This window comes from Electrophorus electricus, chromosome 17, assembly GCF_041902795.1.
Source record: "Electrophorus electricus isolate QZ-2024a chromosome 17, ASM4190279v1, whole genome shotgun sequence".
Lineage (NCBI taxonomy): Eukaryota > Metazoa > Chordata > Actinopteri > Gymnotiformes > Gymnotidae > Electrophorus > Electrophorus electricus.
Window position 1 is genome coordinate 5,289,520 of NC_137513.1, and position 24,676 is coordinate 5,314,195.

At 47.4% G+C, this 24,676-nt stretch overlaps 1 protein-coding gene across 1 annotated transcript in view; it reads left to right on the plus strand.

Moving 5' to 3' along the window:
* Positions 1-18,355, plus strand: part of rtn4rl1b (reticulon 4 receptor-like 1b) — a 108,519-nt gene extending 90,164 nt beyond the window's left edge. The window contains exons 2-3 of the mRNA XM_026997665.3: positions 14,723-15,174; positions 15,334-18,355. Coding sequence (XP_026853466.2) covers positions 14,723-15,174; positions 15,334-16,311 — 1,430 coding nt within the window. The 3' untranslated portion in view covers positions 16,312-18,355. The remainder of the gene's footprint in view (positions 1-14,722; positions 15,175-15,333) is intronic.
* The last annotated feature ends 6,321 nt before the right edge of the window (positions 18,356-24,676 follow it).

Here is a 24,676-nt window from a genome sequence, read left to right on the forward strand (position 1 = left end):
CGCTTCCTCACCAGCTTGACTCGATTCCTCACTCCCTGTTCCAGCTCAAGCTTGGGGTGCTCAAATTCGGAAGCGTCTCGGCGTGTGGGTGTGCAGGGCGCAGCGGGCTGTGCTGCACAGCGATGGAGCCCGTTCACTAGTTCATGTGTGAGTTTTTGTATGTGCGTGGCTGGGTATGGGTGTGTGGGTGTCGGTTGTGTGCGTGTGTGAGAGTATACATGTGCATTTTATTTGCGTGTGTGTGCGTGTGTGTGTGTGGGCGTGAAGGCCAGCTGTCAGTGAGCTGTGAGCACAGGCCATGCAGCCAGACAGTGGGAGTGTAGAACTCCTGCTGCCTCTCGATGCCGGCAATAATGATGCCAGGCCAGTGGAGGCAGCGTGCCGGGATCTCATTACGCCCAGATCGCTGGAGCTGGTTAAAGGCAGCCGTGCTGCACCAACCAGCCAGGTGCGTTCTCAGGTTCGGCCAGACTGCACCGCTGACAGCAGGGCATGGCCCACGCCTACCAGCCCGTCAACCCTGACGCACTGCGCACACTTAAGGAGCGCTTTTCACTTTTTTCTTTCATATTTGTTTATTTATCCCTTTTCTGAAGGTCAAACTACAGTCGGTGTCAAGTGAAACTTTTAACAATTTTTAACAACTTCTAAATGGTGATGATGTTTTAGGATGGTGTAATATTTATGAATTTGTTTCCTCCTCTTAACATTCCAGTATGTTCTTGCAGTACAAGGTAGATGGAGTTACCAATTTAAATTGTATAGAACATCTATATAACAAATGCACAGGGAGCCTGGAAATTCTTGGCCCACCTCCAAATTCACATTCTGTTACACTGTCCCCAGAGGGCCACGGTACGTGGTAGTCCAAGCCCCTCTGTACCCACACTCCACTGGCCAGTGGCTGCAGTTCATATTTACTGAAAATTAGGTCTACAGTAGAGTGGCTCATGTGGCTACAGTAGTGTGGCTCATCAGGGGTACACGGCTGGTGCTATAAAGATGCATGGCCACCTCTGCTGTGCCTTCTGGAGTCTGCAGTAATGCAGACACTCGGCTCGAGCCGCTCCCAAATGAGGTTCTTCGCTCGAGTGCACACAAACACACACGAACACACATAATCACAGACAAACAGATGCAAACACATACAAGCAGACGCTGACTCTGGTGTTAATGGATTAGAGAAACATTTGTAGTTAAACAGACAAACATGTTTATGTGCTAAGGCTGAAGGGATGAAGTCTGGACATCAAATTAATACGTTCTCTCTCGTCCTCTCGTGTTCACTTTGCAGCGGTAATCGAAAACGCTGTGCAACCCCCATGGTGTTAGTTTTGCACATCCATGCTGTTGCACATGCTCTATTAAAAGCTGGGCCGTGCTTCCCTGCATTTAACCGGCAGCGAAAATTACCATAATTATTACAGCTCTTGCAGGAAAGCACGGGGAATCATTCACCGCAGCAATCTAAAATGAAACCAAACGCACGAAAACATCGACATAACGGGGCAAAACAGGCAATTACCTCTAATTAAGGAGTGGGGAATCTTCGGCAGCAATGACAGCGACAAGGAGATAAAGAGAAAGAGTGAGTGACGTGGGCGAGAGAGAGAGAGAGAGAGAGAGAGAGAGAGGGGGGGGGAGTGAGAGAAGGAAGAAAGAAAGAAAGAGAACTAAAAATGTATTTGGTCTGACTAGTGGGTTATTTCAGATTCCCTAGATCGCACATTAATCTGCTTTATGACAAATCTCTTTTCAAAGGACACAGCAATGCGGATGCCGTTTTCCAGCTGGACTGCTGTTTAAGTGCCATCAAAGTATTTAAGTGATGATATCAGAGGATGGACTAGCGTGTCCTCTGGTGATTACATTCATATGATTCTCCTTTCACATCCGCTTACTCAGTCCATACTCAGCTAGTGGAATAGTGGAAACCTTTCACCGTTTTCAGCTGCTTAGAGGGATTCATCACTCTACGCCACGAAGAGCTCCAGGGTCTGTGGAATTATCAGGCACTGTCAACAAGGGTGACTAATGTGAGACTCATCTTACGGGGTCAGCGTTGGGGCTGTGTTCAACTCTTAGCACCCCATTTGCAAAAGTAGAAACAGAGGGACAGAGCCTTAATCTGTTTTTGTTTTAAAAGCATCTGCCAATATCTGCAGTCACATCAGCAAGCCCAGTTTTGGAGGGAAGGGCACTTTCCTCACCTGGATCTTAGCTTGTGATCTTCGGTGTACATTCTCAGCTCCGCACTCTTAAAGCGCCACAGGCACACAGGCCTTCACACGATGCCTCGCGATGAGCAAGCAGTGCTTGACGTGCAGGGGCCATACACGGGGACTTCAGCAGTCAAGCCGTGCCGTCCATTTTTACACCGGGGCGGTCGGGATGGATCTGACTCCACAGTTTAAAAAATGTGCAGTTGCTGAATCTGCAGTCACTGGAAAGTGCAACGCCTTTATGCCCACCGAGTGTTTAAAGCGAAGCAAATTGCGTTGTTAATGGAAATTCACCTAAAGGGTCTGTGTGGTTTAGGTGCAAGTTTGATTCTGTTTGGTCCCATTTTCTGACGACATTTTTTTTTTTTTACATATTTAGATCAAGCTCCTCGTGTGACGTTCTGGATGTGTATCTTTTGTTTCATGGACGTCCTGCTGCATCAGCCTCACACCAGTACATTCTCACAAACATCAACACACACACACACCCCCCTAATGAAAGCTCAGGCAGGGCTACAATGAGCTTCCATCACGCGGTGCAGAGCCAGGCGTGGATGGCTACACAATATTTTAACAGCCCCGGAGCCCCCACCCACGTGTCCCTCCGCAGCCTGAGCAGGAGACGCGGAGCTGGATGCTGATTAGCTGCTTGTGGTGGGGGTAGGACATCCTGGGGGCTTCCAGGCTTAGCACACAGCTTCGCCCGGTAACATTTGTTTTGTCGTCCATGATGTAAAGAAATAAAAGAGAAGCTTTGATATTTCACACTACAATAATTTGGGGTGTTTACCCAGAACACCTGCCCAGGCACACTTGTGCCACAAAGGGCAATTTGAGCATGGCTCACACACTAGGAGGCCACCATGGTTTATCGGTGCGATGGCGCTCACGAGCAGGGTTGCACTGTCCTGCCACATGAAAAATATGCTTCCAATTTTTTGTTTTGTCATTTTTAACTGGAGCAGTCTGCTGAATGAATTCCCATCAGAGCACTAAAAAGTTTGTCAAAGAAACAGCGAGAGGAAGTCAATGGGAGGTGGGGGGGGGGGGCGTCATTTAGCAGCAGATTCTTCGTCTCCACCGAAAAAAGTGTCTACCTGGCTTTTTTTCTCCTCCTCCGCCGTCTCAATTTCTCACACTTCCAGCTCCCATTAGTCCCAGAACAATGAGCGAAAAGTCATTTTCCTCTCTGCACTGTGCAGGAAGGACGGTTCTCCTCTTACAGCTGCGCCTTCAAACACAGGTGCAGTCAGTGGAATGCACTGCGAGAAGAGCAATAAGCTCTCAGCTGAGTGGCTGTTTCGCGCTATGGAGAGCGCCCCCTCTTGGCCACACCCACATAATACACTCTCTAGTTCCACTCCCACGTTGTCTATGTATACAGCATGACGTGGGACTCTTTTAAACTCCAAATCTCCATTTTCTAGTACCTGGCTGTTTAGTGCCCCAGTGAACTTTAGGCACAAATTAAGACCCTATGCTCCAGCACCATGCACTACTCTTCCCAATTGCTTAACCCCTTTATGTGGGAAGGGATCAGTAAGGGAGCAGAGCTTGGATAATTGTTGTTAAAGTTAATGAGCCAATGGAAATATTGATTGAAAATCAAAGGACCTTAAAGTGTTCTGAACTGGGGAGACCCAAGAGATCAATTACTTCCCTTGTACCATTTTAACAGGAAAACAATCTTAGGCTGCCACCTCTCACTGAACATTAGAGAGCAGAGACTTAGCCATTGGCCAACCCCAATGGCTAACCCCTGAAAGCCTGTATTGGGTATTCTATGGTGTTCTCACATCTGGTAGGCTTTTTGCCAGTCTTGGTAGGTGAGGGATTTGCATGACCAGCTGTCCTGCATTTATTTTCCTGTCATCCTCAGTCCTTCACCTCCCATCACCACACACACACTCTCTCTCTCTCTCTCTCTCTCTCTCTCTCTCTCTCTCTCTCTCTCCCTCCCTCCCTCCCTCCCTCCCTCCCTCCCTCCCCACATCTGCTGCAGGACCACTGAGACCTGACCGAGCCTTCAGTGAGCCCTACGGGAGTGCCATTTCAGCTCATGATGTGGAGGAACTTGCATGGTTTGGGGTTTTCTTCACCTGGAGCTTAAGGAGAGGCAAACGAGCCCAGCGTCATTCTCGAGAGTGGCTCAGGCAGGGAGGCGTGAAGATAATGGTCCCGGGTCGGGAGACGCGCAAGGCGTCTGCACTCGTTAATGGACTGAATCCATATCTGAAGGAGCTTTGTGTGGCACTGCAAACCCAGACATTATCTTCACACGCCTTCCTTCATCTGTCTCTGTTTGACTATTGTTTTAAGTTACCCATTGGAGGTTGTGACATGCACTGACAAGTTCTGTCTATGTAAGAGCACAAACCTTTTTCTCCAACTTTGCTCGGTTCGCTGTTTTGTCACTCTAAAATGACAGTGTCTCATCAATATAACGCCACTCCTGCCACAAAGGGAATTGAGGCAGCACAGGAAGGAAAAGTGGGACACATTGGCTTTTAATCGCTCATGCTGCTGCTGCCATTTGCGCGACTTCTTTCGGAGCAGTGGACAGCAGAGGAAATTTTGCCACAGAACTTCCCTCCTCATTCTGCTGACAAAACAAATCTGGACTATGAAGTTTTAACAAAGTTGTGATGAGTGCACGGGAACCCTAAGACCCATGAAAGAGGGAATATTCAGCCTCAAGCAGAATGCTTGGGCAAAAGAAATGCGTACGTTCCCCAAAACTATGTTTCCTGCCATATTTGTACAGAAGCCGTTCTAGAAAAAGGGACATTAAAAAAGACAGATAGGACACGTTGTGTCGCGCTGATCCATTCCCCTTTTGTTACGAAGTGACAGCTCGGTATTTTCAAATGTAGTGTCATGAGCCTTAGATCCTGTTTCATGGATAAACTGGGCCTAAGTATCAGAACTATAAAAGAAATTAACCTGATTGAATGCACGTTTTGAAAAGTGGCTGGTAGAAGACTTTGAAGTTGCAGCTGAGCGTTGGGCTGCTCGAGCAGGAACAGTGAATCCCGTAAGCTGCAGTACTATCTCTGAAGTCCAGACTGGCTTTGCTTTAATCAGGCCTGCGTGCTCACTGTGTTTTATCCAGCCGAGGCTCGTGGGTTTGCCATCCGCTCGTAAACAAGCGGAGCCGGGGCTCACGGATGGCCGCCATATCACGTAGCAGGAAAGAATGAGAGAGAAAGAAGGACAGAGAGAGAGAGAGAGCAGTATAAAAGAAGAGGGAGGGGAGAGAGAGCGAGGGTGTTGAGATAAAGAGAGAGCCGTAGAGAAAGATCTCCTAAGAAATACAAGATAGAGGGTAGAGAGACACTTGTAAAGATAGATTGAAAGCATTTGTGAATGAAAGAAGTATATATCACCCTGTAATTAAAGTGTATAATAAGACTGAGCTCAGGGGACGGATGGAGAGGTTGCTTTAGACAGTATGTGACCGGATTTGGAGAGCTGGGCAGCAGAACAGTTAGCATCCACACAAGGGAAGTCGGTCAGAGAGCGAGAGAGACAGACAGGTCCAAGGAGAGCCGTGGAGCGCGAAGGAAAGGCAAGACACCACCTTCTTCTACTTTTGCAACTGCAGGGTGAAACGGGAATCCGCTGGAATAGGGATGGACGCACAGGAGCCGACAGAGGCGCCACTGCAAGGGAAGAGAAGAGCAGGCTGGCAGGATGGACTTGTGTAGCAGGAAGGACTCAGTGGCCCCCGGGTTTAGAGGAAGGGGTTTGCCTGCCGCCCGCTGCATATTTCCCGGGCTAAAGAGGTGTAGGACTGGCCCTGCAGAGTGTGTGAGGACTTCATTATCGCAGGCTGTACAGTTAATGACTTGACATTAAACCAGGATCAATGGAAAGAGGTCTGAGAAGGTGCACTTAATGGAAAGAGATTACTTCCCTACGGTTACAGTACCCCTCGCCACCTGCATGTCCGTCTCCAGCGGGAAACCGCGGCTTTGCCTGCTGCACTCCTAATCCTGATCTCAGAACAGTTTCTAGGCTCAGCGCGTGAGTCATTACACCTATATGTGCTCACGCTACTGTCTGCAAAAAGCGCCCTGAAGTCAATGCATTCTAAGCGTATGAATGTGGGTATATGTGATTAAAGGTGTCCAAGGTTGGGCCTGTGAAAGGGAACCACGAGCGCTCCGGGCCACGTGGGCATATACATGGCGGACGTCTGTGTGTGGGCTGTTTGCGGCTGCGGTGATTGCTACCTGGGCAGTGTGTGGGTCAAAGTGGCGGTGGAGAGGTTTCCTCCCTGCGGGTCGCCCGTCAGCACGGATCTGCTCTGTAAGAGCAGTAATGGCGGCACAGGCCGGTCTGTTAGTCCGCTCCTCCACTCTGGTCTCTAATCAGCTGCTATTGTGTTTTCCTGCCTTGCTTCAACCAAAAATGATGCTCTTATAACTCAGTAGGTCAAAGCACTCACCGCTCTGTGTGTGTGTGCGTGCGTGCATGCATGCTTTTCTTACAGGATTTTTCAGGACTTTTTAGGCATGCGATAAAAAAAGCCTCTTAAATCATTGATCTCTTCCAAATCTGGGCCACAAGAGTGGTTAGTATGTGGGACGGGTGCTGCTCGCATGCACACGTGTGAGGCAAGAGTTCTTTGTTCGCGGCGGCTCCAGGGTTTCTTGAAGGATGCCAGCAGAAAGGCGTGTGAGCCGCGTGAGCCGTGTCGGCACCACGATCAGGAGGAGGACAGCGGGGCACACAGGCAAGCCCTGGGCGAGAGACGCGCGCGTTCACCCCCTAAATCATTCATCACAAAAAAGCTTTTCCCCACAGCTCACGCGGCGAGCGCCCTCAGCCTCCAGAATTACAACCTGAGCTCTACTTGATGATTCGCCATAGTGGACCTGTATTGGATGATCGCCTAGGACTGCTCGGGCTTTAAATTTGGATCAGATGCAGTAGAAGGATTAGCCGTATTTCGAACACGCCCCGAGCATAGCACCCGGCATTCAAATCCGCCGCCGCCGTCGACTGGGATCGAACTGAAGCGATTACAGGGAGGGAGACGAACTGGTGGCAGCACTGAATTACAGATATTCTCCGGAGATTCTTGTAATTAACGAATGAGGCACTTGGTGTTCTGCCACAGCCCGCACAGTGAAGTTTTAATGTGCAACAGCTTGTTAAAGAAGGATTCACAGTTATTACAAATCAGGCAAACTGAAAGGACAGGTGTGAGTAACAGGTCTTTTCTGTAGTGGCTGAATCAGGGCCAGAGTGTATTAAAGCTCCTTCATTGCACTTGACAACATGTTGAACCTGCTGGACACAATCCACTGGAATATTATTCGCAAGGACCAGGCGAATCTGCAAAGATATGTGGCTTGTTCCATACAAAAGGGCGAATATGGAGCCGTTCCTGTGGGGCCTGTAATGGACAGCCCATAAGTCCGAGCAGTACCTGGCCCTGGCTGAAGGAGGAAGTGCTTGGGACAGACTGCTCCCGGTGTGTCTGCACACCTTGCCTCTACTTTCCAACTGCCAGACTACAGTCCCAACAAACATCAAAAACATGACCTGCATGCAGTTAAACAGAACTGACATATTCCTCACATTTAAATGAAAAACACAAGTATTAAACATCTCAGGGCTCGTTGGCTGTCAGCCGCCGTCTCTGACCCCAGTCCCTGCCTCGCCCCGTAAATCCTCCTCCAGTAGCAAACTGGATTTGTTTGTGTGCACTGCCCCTCTTCAGACATCTCTCTGTATTCTTAACATGCTCCCAGTGGCTGTGGCCTGCTTAGTCTGGCTGGTTTTAACTCCTCTGCTGCTGTCACTTTTTCAGAATCCACCCCTTCTTTGTGTGTGTGTGTGTGTGTGTGTGTGTGTTTGGGTGTGTTTTCGGGGGATGCATTTGTGGCGCGAGCCCCATCAGCGGAGGTTGGGAGTGACGCGTGTGCACCAGGCGCTTATGAGGCGATCAGTTGTCACCTTATTGGCTTTTCCTCCATGTGCTGCACACCCACCGCCCTCAAACACGCTAGTGAGCCTCAAAACCTGCATTTTAATCAATTCCATTGGCTTAGCGGACACATTAGTCTACCTTGCCAGAGGCGCTCGTTGTCAAACAGCGGTAACAAGACGAGAAGGGACAAACAACTTAGTCAGTAATGAAAGACCCAATCCACTTAGGCTGGACACAGCGCTTGGCAGGGGGACAGGTTCCCAACCGGTGCCTGGCCACTGCTCCCTGTATTCATGCCTGCGGTATGGGTGGTCCGGTGAGGGATGGTTCAGGTGTGATTGGGACCGGCTGGTAGAAGGGCCCAAACCACGTCACACTCCACGTTATCACATCTGCCACATGCTCCGCTTCCAATGATACAAGTTTCAATACCTTGCCCACGTGCAAGGACCTTTTCGGGCCATTCTCAGCACCAGCGTTTTGGGCATGCGATTCGTACATCCCTTTCTGTTCTCCATCTTACAGCATAAGCATCAGCTCTCGCTGCCTTTTGGAATAATATGACATCGTTTGGCCTGATCAGAAAATAATGATGAGTGTTCACACGAATGTGTGGTTCGCACAGCACTAGACAAGACATATGCTACTAAGTTATTAACAGAGTAGTGGCAGAAAAGTGAGAAAGGTTTTCAGAGCGCATGCTTTGGCTCAGAGCCAACAGCCAGCCTGTCACAGCTTATTACCAGCGATATCGATGCAAGATAGCAAGAGAGAGCAAGAAGATTCACACGAACCACTAAACACAGTATACATTTGCTTCCATTTCAGACGTTTACTGTACCTCTACCACTTCCAGCGTGTTTACTTTCCCTCCGTGATGTCTGCCTTTAACTAAGAATAACGGTTGCTTACTGTCCCAATAGAGGTGTTAAGGATACATCTAGGTGAATTAAAATAAACGATGACAAACTCGCCAGAACTCAGTGGTGAGCTGAGCCCCATATTCAGCCTCACACGCTGGTAAATGAAATAAGACGTAAACATAGCTAGTTCCCTTTAGCAGTTACATCTATAGTCTCTCTTCCCAGGAGCCTTTGTTGATTTTTTCGTGCGCAGGATATAGCACGGCACTCATGTCTCCCTTCGGCAAATCACTACTGACCACGAGGAGTTGAAACAAAGGTGAGACACTGTAGCTGATATGCTGTCTCGCGCACCAGGTAAATACACCATCACTGCAGGACTCCACCGGCTTGTGTCAGGGATGACTCCGATGGCTCCAAATTACCGCTGTCGTCAGGTTTTTAGGAGATCTACATCTGCTGCTCGCGTGTTTGAAGAAATCAAACCTAACTTGGATCCTAAATGGGGAAATGGGGAAAAAAGCAGACAGGAGATGGTGTCACCACCAAGTGCTCCGTGCCAATGCTGATCAGGCTGACTGGGGTTTTTTGGATCGATGTCCCTCTTTGGTGGCTGTGAGAAGCTGTTGGATAATCGGTCAATATTGTAACTAAATGTACAGAGTACACTAAGTGCCGAATGGGGTGTCTGCAGGCATGGCAGGCTATAGAAGAGACGTTCAGATTACTGATTCGCGGAGAAGAGGCCAGGTTTAGCGCTGAAGTGATGGGGCAGAGGACGAGCATGACTGGCCCTGAGGCAGCGTGGCCTCGCGTTGTGTCCAGCTCTGGGTGTACCTGCATCGTCGTCATGACGTTTAATCGGCATCTCCTCGCTCAGCATTTGTCTTGTGTGCACTGTGGGATCAGAAGTTCACATATTGGGTTGATTTTTGTTCAGCTCATAATAAGCGTGCTTGATAATGCATGTTTGTTTTTCATAAAAGCTTTGGGTGGAAACGAGCCATTTCTTTACTCTCCTTATAATGTAAATATTGATTCAGCAAAGAATTCTTCAGACTGATATTTACTTAAATTTACTAAGATTACATTACTAGGCCTGCTATGTTTACAGATATTTCCTAAGCTCTAGCTAAAATTCTTCAGATCAGCTCAAGGCATGTCAGACTGACAATATTCCAACAACCTGTTGATGCAAACACAAGTCAGATTAATCAAGGCTGTGTGTGTGTGTGTGTGTGTGTGTGTACATCATTGTGACCACCTCGTAATTGAAGGCATGTTATTTAGGGGCCACATAAGTGACGCATCATACACTAGCACGCTTATCTGGGTCCTTAGAGAGACACAGGAAATTGAGTTTGTCCAGTGTAATGGTGGACAGAGCCATGCCGAGAGACAGAAGGACCGCTTCTCTCCTATTAGCAACGATGTGTTATTCATGAGGGCAAATTTAGTGTGAACTATGCTTCATTGATATTCAGCAGACTGACTTTCCACTGTCTGTCTGGGGACCAATGCCACTCTATTTTATGCCTTTATTTAGTTATTTTGCACTTGCTGACTGCAAAGCATGAAAAGGCCCAGTGGCCTCGGGGTCAGCGGGGCAAACGTCAGGCCCATGGACAGGCTGTTTAATCATCCTCCCTGTAACGAGCTCTCCACTGCATTCGTCATAGGCAGACAGATAAGGGGAAAGGTGGGGCGGAAGAGGGAGGGAGTGGGGTGGGAATGACACCTTCACTGTTCCTTTGGCAAAAATCCATCTTTTTTTTCGAGAATTCAAATCAGCATTATTGGCACTGAAGGGCTTGGGGGGGGGGCTGTCTTGGGGATGCTATGACGCGGTCCCGAGCCACCTCGGTGATTCCAGTCAATGACAGGTTCCGCGTGTGAGCAAACAATATGATAATACACCTCCGCATTTTCCATTTTTGTCTCATAGCAGCCCACTACCCTCATGTCCCCTCTCCCTGATTTATCACCGTTAGCTGTAACCAGGTGTCTGCCCGATGCATTTTGGCATGCCGTTAAATATATCTCCTTTCACCAGCTCTGGCTCCCCCTGGCCCTGCTAACGCCCGGAGATGCAGAGGGGTGTAAATTGCAGCAGGAGCACTGGGCTCCAGGGGCCTTGTGGTGGACAGGTGTGAAGCAGCAGGCCTCTGGAGGTAGTTTTCCCCTCCAGGGCGGAGCGGATGGAGAAGGAGAGTGTCTGTCACTCAGTCGCCGCACCACAGCCAAACCCAGCCAGCAGCTCCCACTTAAAGCAGGTGATGGGTTAGTGAGAGAGAAAACTGGAGCAGTTCTGACAAAGGTTAGCAAATAGGGTAAGACTGTGTGCTGGGTGTTTATCTATCCATCAGTGCTATCTAGCGCTGATCCCATCTACAAGTGAGAAAGTAGAACCTAATTTGATTAAAGACACCCATGCAGCAAAAACAAACAGTGGCACGCTAGAGCTAGAGGGAGATTCTCGCATCGAGTTAAAGGACAGGCACGCATTTGGATCTGTTAATAAAAACACGTGTACAAAAGGCAGAATGAGGAGTGCAGCAAGAGAACTGCGACGTGAGTTGACCAATGCGAGGTGAGCTCGGCAGATGTCAGGAGGATGAGGGAACTCGCACAGCACTGTGTCACGTTGCCAGGCCATGCTGAATTGACCTTCACCCAAGACTCATCTTCCCACGGTCCATCCAGCATGTATTTTCCTTCCATTCAGAACTGGCGTCATGCTCAGCACACGATCAGCACACGATCAACTCGAATGGCAGAATGGAAGACATCAAGATGTTCTCACGTGTGGGAAAGACATGAAGGAAGAGGAAAAGCCATGAGATCAGTTTACATCGTACATGACCAAGCTTTTTTAGACATAGTGTTTCTCCTAACTCTTGCTGGAATTAGAAGTCTCAGTGCTGTTTGTTTATGGCTCCACAATGCCACAGTGCTGTTTGCTTTATTATTCCACACTCGCCTGGTAGAATTTGCGTGCAAGCCAGCATCGTACTGCAGCCTGATTGAGCGCAGAGATAGTGGTGGTCTCCCCATAAAGGAGGTGTGTTAGTTTTTCCTGTGCTCTGTGGGATGGATCCTTTTCTGCTCCGTGCTTCCATTCCCATTTATGACATCCAGCTAGGAGCCATTAGACTACCTGTTTACAGAGATCTCAGAGGATTTGTGGAAAATGCCCATCTTACCTCCACAGTGTTTACCAGCCATGCACTGCTCCCTGGCCAACTGTAGATAGAAGCCTGTGGTTTGGGTGTTGGGGTGGAGGAGTGGAGGAATGGCAGAGAGGAAGGGCATGTTTCTTTGTGGAGCAGTGTTTGGACAAACAGGATTACATGGGCACTCTAGGAGCGAGGCTCCTGCACGCACACACAGCTCAAGAGCTGTCATCAAGCGCCCAGGGAATTATCATTAAAGGTCAACACAGTCTGCGTGTGAATGTCACAGCTTAGCCACATCTGGGCGAGAAAAAAAATGTTCCAATAAATATCTGCTTGTCTCCTCGTAAGCATGTAATTCCCTACTCTTGCTTTTCACATGCAGAAACCTGAAGGATTAGAGTGATGCTATGAGGTAGCGAACAAATCGATTTTGAGTGAATGACAGGGATGAAGTTTAGAATAACATTTCTGGAGAAAAAGGAAGAAACTTCTTGACAAGCAAGTCTCATATGATGTAAAAATAGCTCCTTTTATATCCTTTTTAAAAACCTGTCGGATAAGCATTGCAAAATAGCTTCAAGCATGGCAAAAACCAGTAGGAAAACAGTAGGGAACAGTAGGCCCTTTAGGCTTAAATTAGCTTTAACTAAGCATCTGTAAGGCCATTTAGAGGCTCTAAGTTCTTAGGTTACAGCAGAAGACAAATCTGATAGACATTCATAGCAGGTGGCCTGTAAAATAAGTGAAAGTGAAATACCATGCATCTAGCTTACTGTCTTATGGTTCTGTTGGTCAATAGCAGTTATTTCCCAGCACATAGCTTCTGACAGATTTGGAATAGCTCATTTTACTCCTCATTTGTCACCCAGGCCTGCACACAGCAGAGGACTGCGGTGTACACACTGTTAACAAGCATCCCAAAGGCACACATCACCATGGTCAAATGATCATCTGTATCTACCAACAGGTTTGCTGCTCATTTGAGCTATTCATCATCATTTAGCTTTCTAGCATTAATACCCTGGACAGACTATTCGCTGCCCCCTGCTGTATATCTTTCTTTGGCCAACTACTTAGCGTTTCCTATAGCCCCGTGTCAACTGTGGTGCATATGCTGAGCCCCTCTGCTGGTCAGACCCTGTCGCCGTTTTCATTTTATGCTATAGTATTCTTTTCTAAAATAATGTTTAACCATTACTCATTATGTATAAATGTATGTGCCTGTGCTTTCTTTTCCTCTATACACACACACACACGTACACACGTACACACACACACACACACACACACACACACACACACACACACACACACACACACACACACACACACACACACACTCTCACCGGCCACTTTATTAGGTACACCTTCCTCATATGCCTGTACCGGGTTGGTCCCCCTTTTGCTTTGGAACAGCCTTAATTCTTCATGGCATAGATACAACAAGATTCCAACACATATACTTTGGTCCATATTGAGATGTTCGTATCAGAGTTTCTGCAGATTTGCCACCTGCACATCCATGATGAGAATCTCACATTCCACCACATCCAAAAGGCGATCTATTAGATTGAGATCTGGTGACTGTGGAGGCCAGTGGACTCATTGTCATGTGCAAGAAACCAGTTTGAGATGATTTGGGCTTTGTGACATGGCACGTTATCCTGCTGGAAGTAGCCATCAGAAGATGTATACACTGTGGTCATAAAGGGATGGACGTGGTCAGCAGCAATACTCAACTAGGCTGTGGTGTTTGAATGATGCTCGACTGAGGGGCCCAATTTTAGGGCCCATAGTGTGTCAAGAAAATATCCTCCTCACCATTACACCACCACCACCAACCTGACCCGTTGACACAAGGCAGGATGGATCCTTGTTTTCATGTTGTTTATGCCAAACTCTCACCCTACCATTTGAATGTCGCAGCAGAAATCGAGACCAGGCAATGTTTTTCCGTTCTATTGACCCATTTTGGTGAGCCCATGAAAACTGTCGCCTCAGTTGCCTGCTCTTAGCTGACAGGAGTGGCATCTGCTGTGGTCTTCTGCTGCTGCAGCCCATCTGCTTCCAGGTTCGACGTGTCGTGCATTGAGAGACGCTCTTCTGCATACCTCTGTTGTAATGAGTGGTTAATTGATTTACTGTTGCCTTTCTATCAGCTTGAATCAGCCTGGCCCTTCTCCTCTGACCTCTGGCATCAACAATGCATTTTCACAGAATGAACTGCTGCTCACTGGATATTTTCTTTTTCAGACTATCCTCTGTAAACGCTAGAGATGGTTGGGTGTGAAAATCCAAGCAGATCATCAGTTTCCAAATACTCAGACCAGCCCGTCTAGTACATATCCAAGCCATGTTCAGTGTCACTTAAATCACCCTTCTACCCCGTTCTGATGCTCGAGTTGAACTTCAGCAGGTCGTCATGTCTAAATGCACCAAGTTGCTGCCATGTGCCGATTAGATATTTGTGTTAACAGGAGTGCCTAATATTTGTGTGTGTGTGCATCTGTCTGTCTGCAGGCTGTGGGCTCGAGTTCCTACTGGTGCTCTGGGGGTTGGAGCTGTCCTGGTCCTGCCCACGCCACTGCATCTGCTACTCAGCCCCCAGCACCGTCAGCTGCCAGGCCCACAATTTCCTGTCCGTCCCCGAGGGTATTCCACCACACAGCGAGCGCATCTTCCTCCAGAACAACAAGATCCACCGGCTACTGCGGGGCCACTTCAGCTCCACCACAGTCACGCTGTGGATCTACTCCAACAACATCACCTACATCGAACCCTCCACCTTTCAAGGCTTCACACTACTGGAGGAACTGGACCTGGGAGACAACCGATACCTGCGCAGCTTGTCCCCGGAGACCTTCCATGGGCTCGGACGGCTCCACGCCCTGCACCTGTACCGCTGTGGCTTGAATGAACTGCCTAACAACATCTTCCAGGGCCTTCGCAATCTGCAGTACTTGTATCTGCAAGTAAGGTTATCTTTCAATTACAGTGCGAGATAGATGTATGTGTGTGACTCTGTTATATATATATATATATATATATATATATATGTGTGTGTGTGTGTGTGTGTGTAGTGTATGTATGTACTTTATGTACTGTATGTATGTTCCTCTGTGTCTCTGAAGGACAACCACTTGGAGTACCTGCAGGATGACATCTTTGTGGACCTACACAACCTGAGCCACCTGTTTCTTCATGGCAACCGCTTGTGGAGCCTCCACCAGAACACCTTCCGGGGTCTGCGTGCTCTGGACAGACTGCTGCTGCACCACAACCAGCTGCAGTGGGTGGACCGCCTGGCCTTTCACGACCTAAAGCGCCTCACCACTCTCTACCTGTTCAACAACTCCCTGGTGGAGCTGGCCGGCGAGTGCCTAGCCACACTGGGCGCTTTGGAGTACCTGCGCCTCAACGACAACCCGTGGGAGTGCGACTGCAAGGCCCTGTCCCTGTGGGACTGGCTCAAACGCTTCCGTGGCTCCACGTCCTCTGTGGGTTGTGTGGCACCACCCGAACTGGCCGGCAAGGACCTGAAACAGGTGAAGAAAGAGGACTTCCCCAACTGCTCAGGGTCCGAGTCCCTGCACCAGAGCAGGGCCAAGTCGTGGCCTGGGACAGACAAGGTGTCACTGAAGCAAGAGCCCCAACCCGCTCAGCCTCCACCGGCTCAGCCGCACCACCCCCACATCGCTGAGCAGTTCTCACCTGTGCCCCTGCCCCAACCACCCCCTGCCATTAATGGGGCGCAGGAACCAGAGGCCACACCGGATGTCGTGACCCCGCAGAGGCCCGGCCGCTCACGGAACTGCACGCGTCAGCGGACCCGGAGCGGCAAAGCGAAAGAGCCCAATGAGGTGCACACGTCCAAGGAAATGGCCGACAAGGAATACTCTTCGCCCGATTTCACTGGGAAATATGACCCTACATCCCCCGACAGCTCAGTCACGCGGAGAAAGCACAAATGCACGCCCCGGACCTCTGTGCGTCCTCCCAGTGGGGTCCAGCAAGCCTCCAACAGGGGGAACCTGAGGAGGGCCCTCCTCCCGGTCTCCATTATGGTGGGACTTCTTGTGCTGCTAAGCACTGGATTGGTTCTACGCTGAAGCCTGTGCTGATACATTACAACCACATGTAAACAATGCAGTCCTCAGATCCACTCTAGCTCCAGACTCTCAAGGCCTCTTTACGTGTGTCCTTGTGTGTGTGTGTGTGTGTTTGTTTGTATGTGTGTGTATGTATGTGTGTGTGTGTGTGTGTGTGTGTGTGTGTGTGTGTGTTTGTTTGTATGTGTGTGTATGTGTGTGTGTGTGTGTGTGTGTGTGTGTGTGTGTGTGTGGTTGATAATGTGTGTGAAATACTGTGTAGGGAGCTTTGCCATTTAGACCCTGAAATAGATACACATGACTGAACAACATCATATGCTAAAGACTCACAAGTTGGAGAGATTAGAAGGGTGGAGGATATTGGGATATTTAGAGAGAGTGAAAGGTGGAGGATATGGAGAGAGAGAGAGAGAGAGAGAGAGAGAGAGAGAGGAGTGGAGGATGTGAAGGGAGAGGGCAGAGGGATGTAAGTATGGAGGGGGAGGGCAGAAGGGTGGAGGATATGGAGGGGAAACAACTAAGAAAAAGTAGAGAACTGCAAAGTAAACATGCTTGCACTGCCACTGTTGACATTTCCATGTACTTTTGACTGGGTCACTGTCAGCTAGGTCACTAATATTTGTGATAGTTGACAAAAAAGGTATGTAAAAGGAACATGACATTACCTATTAAAAATGCTTAAGTAAGTACATGCTTAAGTCTTATTAACGTACTCAGATTATTTTTCTTTACATTTAAATTCTTATAATAAGTGGCCATATATTGATGTAAAAAGTGAAGTGTTGTTTGTACGTCCAGCCATTGAAAGCTTTTCTGCCATAGGTCATCCTTATCATCACCACTGTTCTTGGAATAGCATTTTTAATTAGATCATGTTTGTACCAAGTTTTTTCATGAAGGCAATATAAGGAATTCCTCCCATGAAAGGAATTTCCTAGTAAAATATTTGAATGTAGTCCTATACATAATCACCCAATCTTTTTACATTTCCAATAACTTACACAAATGTCAAAATCTTGTATTTGTTTGTAAGAGTAATGGTTTACAGTTTGCATTTTTGTGTAGGTTACATGTACAAAACTAATGTCATATTCTGTTACTCCCCAACACAGGTGAAAAATAAGACCGTCAGGCCTGAGAGACACCATGTATTAGTTTTTTTCAGTTTCAAAACTCAAATAGAGGAAACAAATATGAATCAATTTACTTAAAAAATGATCATCCTTCTCTTGGTTTTATGACATTAACATGTTGCCAAATATCTCCTTTTAAATATCTGTCGAGGTCTATCTGAAATGTCTTACTACCTATCACCTTGGGAGTAACTAATCAGGCTAGAGCCTGCTTAGACTGTTCCACAGTGAATCTATTCAAAACAGAACTCTCAACCTGACTGGCCTATACAAAAGCACACTGGCTGCTGTTGCGTGCACCTCTGTCCATACGATTTCAGCATTTCATTTCCCATGTTTTGTTTTGCTAATGTGAGTTAGTAAAAGGCTCGTTTGTCATTCACCCCTCTATGTTTGGATTTTTTTTTTGGAAAGCCCATTATAAGGCCTATGACAAAGAGCTGCTATTATTGTTTAGAGAAGCAACTGTGACTCATTTGCTTCAACAACTGTGTGTGTATGTTATGTGTGTGTATGTGTGCGTGTGTGGGTGTGTGTGTGTGTGTGAGTGAGAGAGAGAGAGAGAGAGAGAGAGAGAGAGAGAGAGAAAATGAGTGTGTGTGTGTGTCCAGGATAAAAAGCTATGAAAATCCTAAAAAAGTTGTATTCATTTATTGTCTTCTGTGTTTGTTTGATTTGGCTGGGCTGGGAACTAGAGATGACCTACTAACAAGGGCATGAAAACAGGAAGTGCCCTGAGGGGACAGGGGTCAAATTGAGGTGAACTCATTTTTACTTACAGCCCTCTGTCTGAACCCTCCATCAACAACACAGACACCCTCCACCCCTAGCGGCCTGTGAAATCAACTGTTCAATAACACCAGACAAGATAAGGAAAATACAAACAAAAAACAAAACAAAAACAAAAACAATGCTCCTTCAAGTAACTTGTGATGAAGTATAACGAGAAAGACAAACGCATCTGTTTGGGACCAAGAGACTGCTGTGGAGGGATATTCACTCACTGGTTAAAGGTCTGGGGAATTGACAGAAATTGTTGCTCCTGTACTGAGATGGTCGTTGTAAAAAAAAAAAAAAAAAAAAAAAAAAAAAAAAAAAAAAAAAGAGTAGACCTGTGAACTGTATCGTCAGCCGGCAGAGGGACTTGCGATAATAATCAGCACCGTGACAAAATCATGAATGAATGACCTTGGGGACAACAGGGTTTTTTCACCGCTCAAACAGAGGAGTGTGTTTCTTCTGAATTTTTCCTTTTGATTTTCTTTCGTTAACTGTTTTTTTTTTCTTATATGCTTTAGGCACCATTTTCAAAGGCACTGCACAACCCAAACTCCAGTGTCCTCTATCTCCCGTTTCTCGCCATCCCAGTTATTTGATGGTTTATCAAATTGTTCTCAGAAGACAATACAAAAAAGAAATTTATAAAGATATTAAAATCTATATCTTCTTATGTTAAAAATTGTTTGGCAGCATTTTATTGTAATACATTTAGACAGCAGGACACTTGATTAAATGGAGAAAGGGGAATACTGGAACCTTTTCTCCTTCCATTCTCCTTCCACAAGGATTCACCCTTGTAAGCAAGCTTGGCTTTTCCCTTCTTTGCCTCCCCGTCAGTCTGTGTTCTGCTCTCCATATCAGTCACTGCTGGCTCTCCACAAATGGAATTATCCCAGTATCTGTGCTGTGTGATTTTCACTTTTACACACACAAAAGAGATAGGGAGAGAGACTCTAGAGAGCCCTTGGAATATACGAAGAACTCAATAGCACTGCCACCCACAAAACTGGCCAAAAATACTATCATTGAAATGGGGAATTCTTGTTCATGAGCGATCCCCCAGCCCTGCCCCTAAAGAAAAACCTTCACATCCTCTCTCATGCTCCATCAACTTAAATGCAATTCTGTGTCCATCCTCTGCCGTAGTGAAAACTAGCTTTTTCCATAGTTTTGGAGGAACGAAATTACACATTAATGTGGGGATCAATTCCCATCATAGTTAGAAGGAGAGGGTAAGAGGAAATTGAATTTACACTTACCCATTTATAATCATAATAATAACCTTGGATACCTACAGGTTTGCCCCAACCTTCTCGTAAATATGCCTGGTGCGTCTCAGATGATTTATAGAAGCCCTATGTATGTGTTTTACATGTGCGCACAGCGCGCACACACACAAACACACACACACACACACACACACTAATTTTAGTAACCAAGTAGAAATCTCTTAGCTCTCTCTGTTTTCTCGTAAAGCCTCATGGAATCTTGCCACCCCATAAATGTTTCCATCACAGTGACATTTGGTCCACACAGAGGGGTACATATCTGCTTCCCCAAACACTCACACAATCATCCTTCTTAAGTGGGATTACTATAATCTGATAAATTGAAAGGGAAGGCTAGCATTGGCATAATAAGGCAATTTTCACTATAGCATGACGATTTAAGGTTTATACACAAAGGGTTAAGCATTATACATGAATGATTACATATAACAGAAAATTTAAGAAGAACTTCAGTGTGGTAACTTGATGAGACAAAGGGAATTTTCCAACAATACTGCCTATGCACTACGTACATGCCAAACACAAACCTGCTGTCTTGCTAAACAAAAGGAAGGGAGCAATAAGAATTAAATGTGTATAAAACCAGTCTTAGACTTTTCTGCTAAGATGCAGGTGATGGGCTGACGTGCACGACGCACGCACCGTGTGGCTGCTCAAAGCCTTGAGCTAAACAGCGCGCATGTCAGTGCTGACACCTCCTACAGGAAGGGAGCTCCTACGGGAGCAGGGCTCATCCATCGCCACACACTACTGGCATCCACACGTAAGGAAGGCGCTGGCATCTCAGCCCCTAAAAATACCCTCCACTGGAAGACTCTTCCATTTACCACATGCGAATGGACGGAGGTGGCGGGGATAACTGGGGGGGCAGGTTTCTGGACAGGAAGAGTGACTGAGAGCGAGCGAGATAGAAGCGAGGCTCTGGGAGACTGTGAGAGGAAAAGAGCAGACAGCGAACAGATGGCAGGCCGTGGGGAAGAACGGAGGAGGTTTCAGTGGACTCGCTAGGGCCCAGACAGCACCAAGCTGTCAGGGCTCCATGAGCCAGGGGAAAGGAGAAGAAGGGAAAGAGAGAGAGAGAGAGAGAGAGAGAGAGAGAGAGAGAGAGAGAGAGAGAGAGAGAGGGAGAGAAGTGGCTGAACATACAGTTTACATGGTTACATACCTTGGCCTCAGTGTAGCTTTGGGTAACAGAAAACACTGAGCAGCGCAAGCAAATGACTAATCTTATGAGCAAATGCCCATGAAGATGGAGGATTCTGCTAAAATATTCCAGCACAAACGGTTCTGGAAGACTTCTACAGAAGGCTGAGGAAGCCCGAGCATGCATGAGTGCCAGCCATAATTTACTTCCTTTCGCTGTTGTCTGAGGTTGGTGTTTAATTAAAAGCAAGCATTTAGAAGATTAAAAAAAGCAAGCGAGTGAGAGAGAGAGAGAGAGAGAGAGAGAGAGAGAGAGAGAGAGAGAGAGAGAGAGAGAGAGCGAGAGAGAGAGAGAAAGTGTGTGAGTGGGAGAGAAAAGGAGTGTGTGAAGAAACTAGGTAGAAAAGATGAGAGTGAAAATGAGAAGCAGAGTGAGATGGAGAGTACCAAACAAGGGGAACATGATAATTAACAGCATAAGGAATAAATGACAAACTTCATAGCACCTCACACCCTCACCTCCATTCTCTCACACCCTCACCTAGTCCCTCACTCCCCAATCAATCACAAACTAATATCACCTCCCTCTATAGAAACCCTTGCCTCTCTCTGCAGTGCTCTTTATTCTGTTTATTTATTTAGGCCGAAAATCCCATCAGGCCTCTCTCAGCGCCCCAGCTAAAGCGGCTGCATATAAAACAGCAGGGCCGGGCGGCGTCGCCCCCACCACGCCGCCGCCACCCTCATACCGCTCCAAGGCCTGTAAGCCTTCGCTCTTAATATAAAAGCCTGAATTACAGCACAAGCAGACGCGGAGAGCGTTCTTCCCCAAACTCCTTGACTTTTACTCGGCATGGTTTACTGGCACGGGGTTGTATTTTCCCGAGAGTTACAGCCAGTGTCCCCTCCGCTTAGACGAAAGCCCGGTGAGATGATTCTAGTGACAATGGCATGCTTTTCTGAGGAGGTTTATTGCAGCTTGCCGGAGGCCTCTTCCGCTCCCGCAGCGGCCAGGCCCGCTGGAAGTACCTCTGTCAGGCCAATGGCTGATCAATGACTGCAATTAACAGGGCAGATCAATTCTGGCACGCAGGAGCCGCCGGAGAACGGGTCTCGAGCACAGTGACCGCAGACCCATCAGTTGCGCATAAATCCCAAGCCGACACAAGCCCCCAGGCAGGATGGCTAACAACACGCACACAGCACTTTTTCTCCACCGATTAATCACAGGCACCCAAATCCTGACACAACACACACGCCGGGCTACACGCTGCTTCCTCCACCAGCTCAAGTTTCCACTCGTCAGGCCACCCGTGGCTGCTGACACCTTCCGGCACTTTCTGTCCTGTTCGCGTGCCCGCGTTATCTCGCTCGTACAGCCTGTTTCACACACGCACCGCCTTTTCACGCACACTGGCACACACGCGTGTACGCGTACAGGCAGGAGTAATGTGGCTACGTACCTGACGTAAAACTCTAGGCCTTACCGTCGTTAAAATTAATAGCTGATTTCAACCGCGGACAGCTACAGCTAGCTGCCGGATCCCCGCTCTCCAACGTCTCCAGGGGTAAGTAAACAAACTCGACAATGAACAGCCAATTAAGCCGAAGCTGGAGGACATGCTGGGAATCACAGCGGGGCGAAGGCGTGCGACGCTGGATCCAGGGCCCTGCCTTTCTACTGATTACCGACGCCTGCAGCCGAACACAGAGGTGGTATGGTGGGGTAATCATAAACAAGCTCTTCATACCTCACAAAAAACGGGACACGTTTATGACGAATGCAGACAACTGATACAGCCAGCCACGTTTTCTGAGTGAACACACGTCACAACGAGTCGTGACTACACAAATGACAGTGCCCTGTTTGGTGTCCTCGCATGTGTCACATAAATCTAATTATTTGCACCGACACTGAAGCCATCCATACATCCTTCACAACCGTGTGTGTAAAGGTTCGGAGGCGGAACGGCAGTTCCTGGTTCCATACTACAAATCACCGCAGGGAGTGCAGACGGAATACACCAGCTATGTTATTAGCACACAGACCCTCCCAAAAACCCAGTGAGGCAGTGGGTGGTGTCATCTGCTCAGTTCTGCTTCGCTCCCTGCAGAGACGAGCGCTACCGACCTCCCCTACCCCTCCGGTGGCGGCTCTTCCTAGACTGCAGAACTGCATAAAGTTTCATCTCCTTACTACAAAAGCAACTTGGCGTGTGCCAAGAGAGGAGCCCCCGTCTCTCCTCCCCCTCGCTTTCTCTCGCCACGCGAACCAGCAAGAGCTTCTGAGGCCGAGCTCAGTCCCACCCTTACGATTTCGCTCGCTACTCTCTCCTCGATTTCACCACCTCTCCCTTACTGCCCAGTGTCAGACATCAGCAAATAATTCTGTAGTGACAGAGCGGGCCTAACTTCAGTCTACACACAAATTCGCTCTTTGGTATGGGTTTATTGACTTCCACGACCGGTTAAGATGTGGAACAAATCTCCGCCTCAGAAAAGAAACAGCAGTAGTCCATCTATTTTTGGTTTGTTGTGTGTTAAACAGTACCCACCTTACTGCCCCCACTATTCAGCAGGGAAGAGCAAAGGTCAACAAATATACACACACGCATTAACCAAAATACACTTTGATAGTCACATACCCAATTTAAATTCAAATATGTGTAGCAGCCCAGTTGAGGTAGAGTTCAGCTTGATTAATGTTAGTCCTGTATTTACTTTGAATGTAAACTTGCATTTCAACACCTTTCAGGAAGTTCTATAGCCTGAGACGAGTACTAGTTTCTTTTCGGTACAACAACCTGTACAATTTACAGAAAGTCTGTGTGGGTGAGGGGTCAGATATTTAAGCACCACGGTTGTGGATTTAAATGAGTACCTGCTGGAGTATTCACTGGCCTCGCACATTCTAGCATAGAGAAGCTAGGCTAACCCAGTCGGCTAAACAAACGCTTTACTGCCCTCTTGTAAGTTAACGTAGTCCGTGGAGTCACCGCCTTAAGTTATCCCAGATTTTCCAGACTTGTGTGACTGGGAAAGACCAAGGTTCCCCGTGGCCACGCTGGATTCTGTCCGTGCCTACATCCACCTCGCCTGGTTGACAGACACTGCTGCGTAAGAGACATGGCTACCGGGGTTACCTGTAACAGATGCAGGTATCAAGGTGGATTTCCCTCTTGGATGTGAAGAGGCCAGTTCACTTATTTTTCCCGGGCCACTACACGAGCATCCAGTGGGGTGTTGAGAAAGGAATCGTAGGTTACGTCAATTCGTAATGGGGTACGAGTGTGTATGTGTGGGCCCACGATTATTTTGTTTGTTTTATTTTATTTTGTTAACAGAATTGCTAATATACTGGAAATTTGCTGAGTCTGAATTATTTGCATTGTTTGAAGTGAGTTATCTAAATGTCGTAAAGTGGCTTTATTTTTCATATAGCTAGATAGCCAATTTTGTTTTAGAGAACCTTGTAAAGTCTAATCACATCGAGATCATCAGAAAGCCCAGGGCCTCAGCCATAGATCATGGCCTTACTAGCAGTAAACCTACAAAGTCTCCAGGCTGGTGTGCTATATATGTGATGAATAAAATAAAACACCTGAACTACACTTCATCCTCTGTCAGTCAGGAAACAGAACACATTTTAATACTGATGCGTCATTTCTCCCATTTCTTTCTTTCTTTCTTTCTTTTTCTCTCTCTCTCTCTCTCTCTCTCTCTCTCTCTCTCTCTCTCTCTCTCTCTCTCTCTCGCCCTCCCTCCCTCTCTCAGACACACACACCCACCCACACCATCTCAGACCTAGATCTGGTGTCAGATCCAACAGGTCTGAATCAGAATCACTATTTTGCCATGTATGCTACCCATACAAGGAATTTGTCTCGGTGAGTGTGCACACGTTCGTAACATACTAGGCAGACCTGACATTGCACACAGACTGTTATCAGGTATTCAACTAGGGGGAAATAAAAATATAAATACAATAAATAGAATGAAGAACTAAAGAATAAGAGTAGT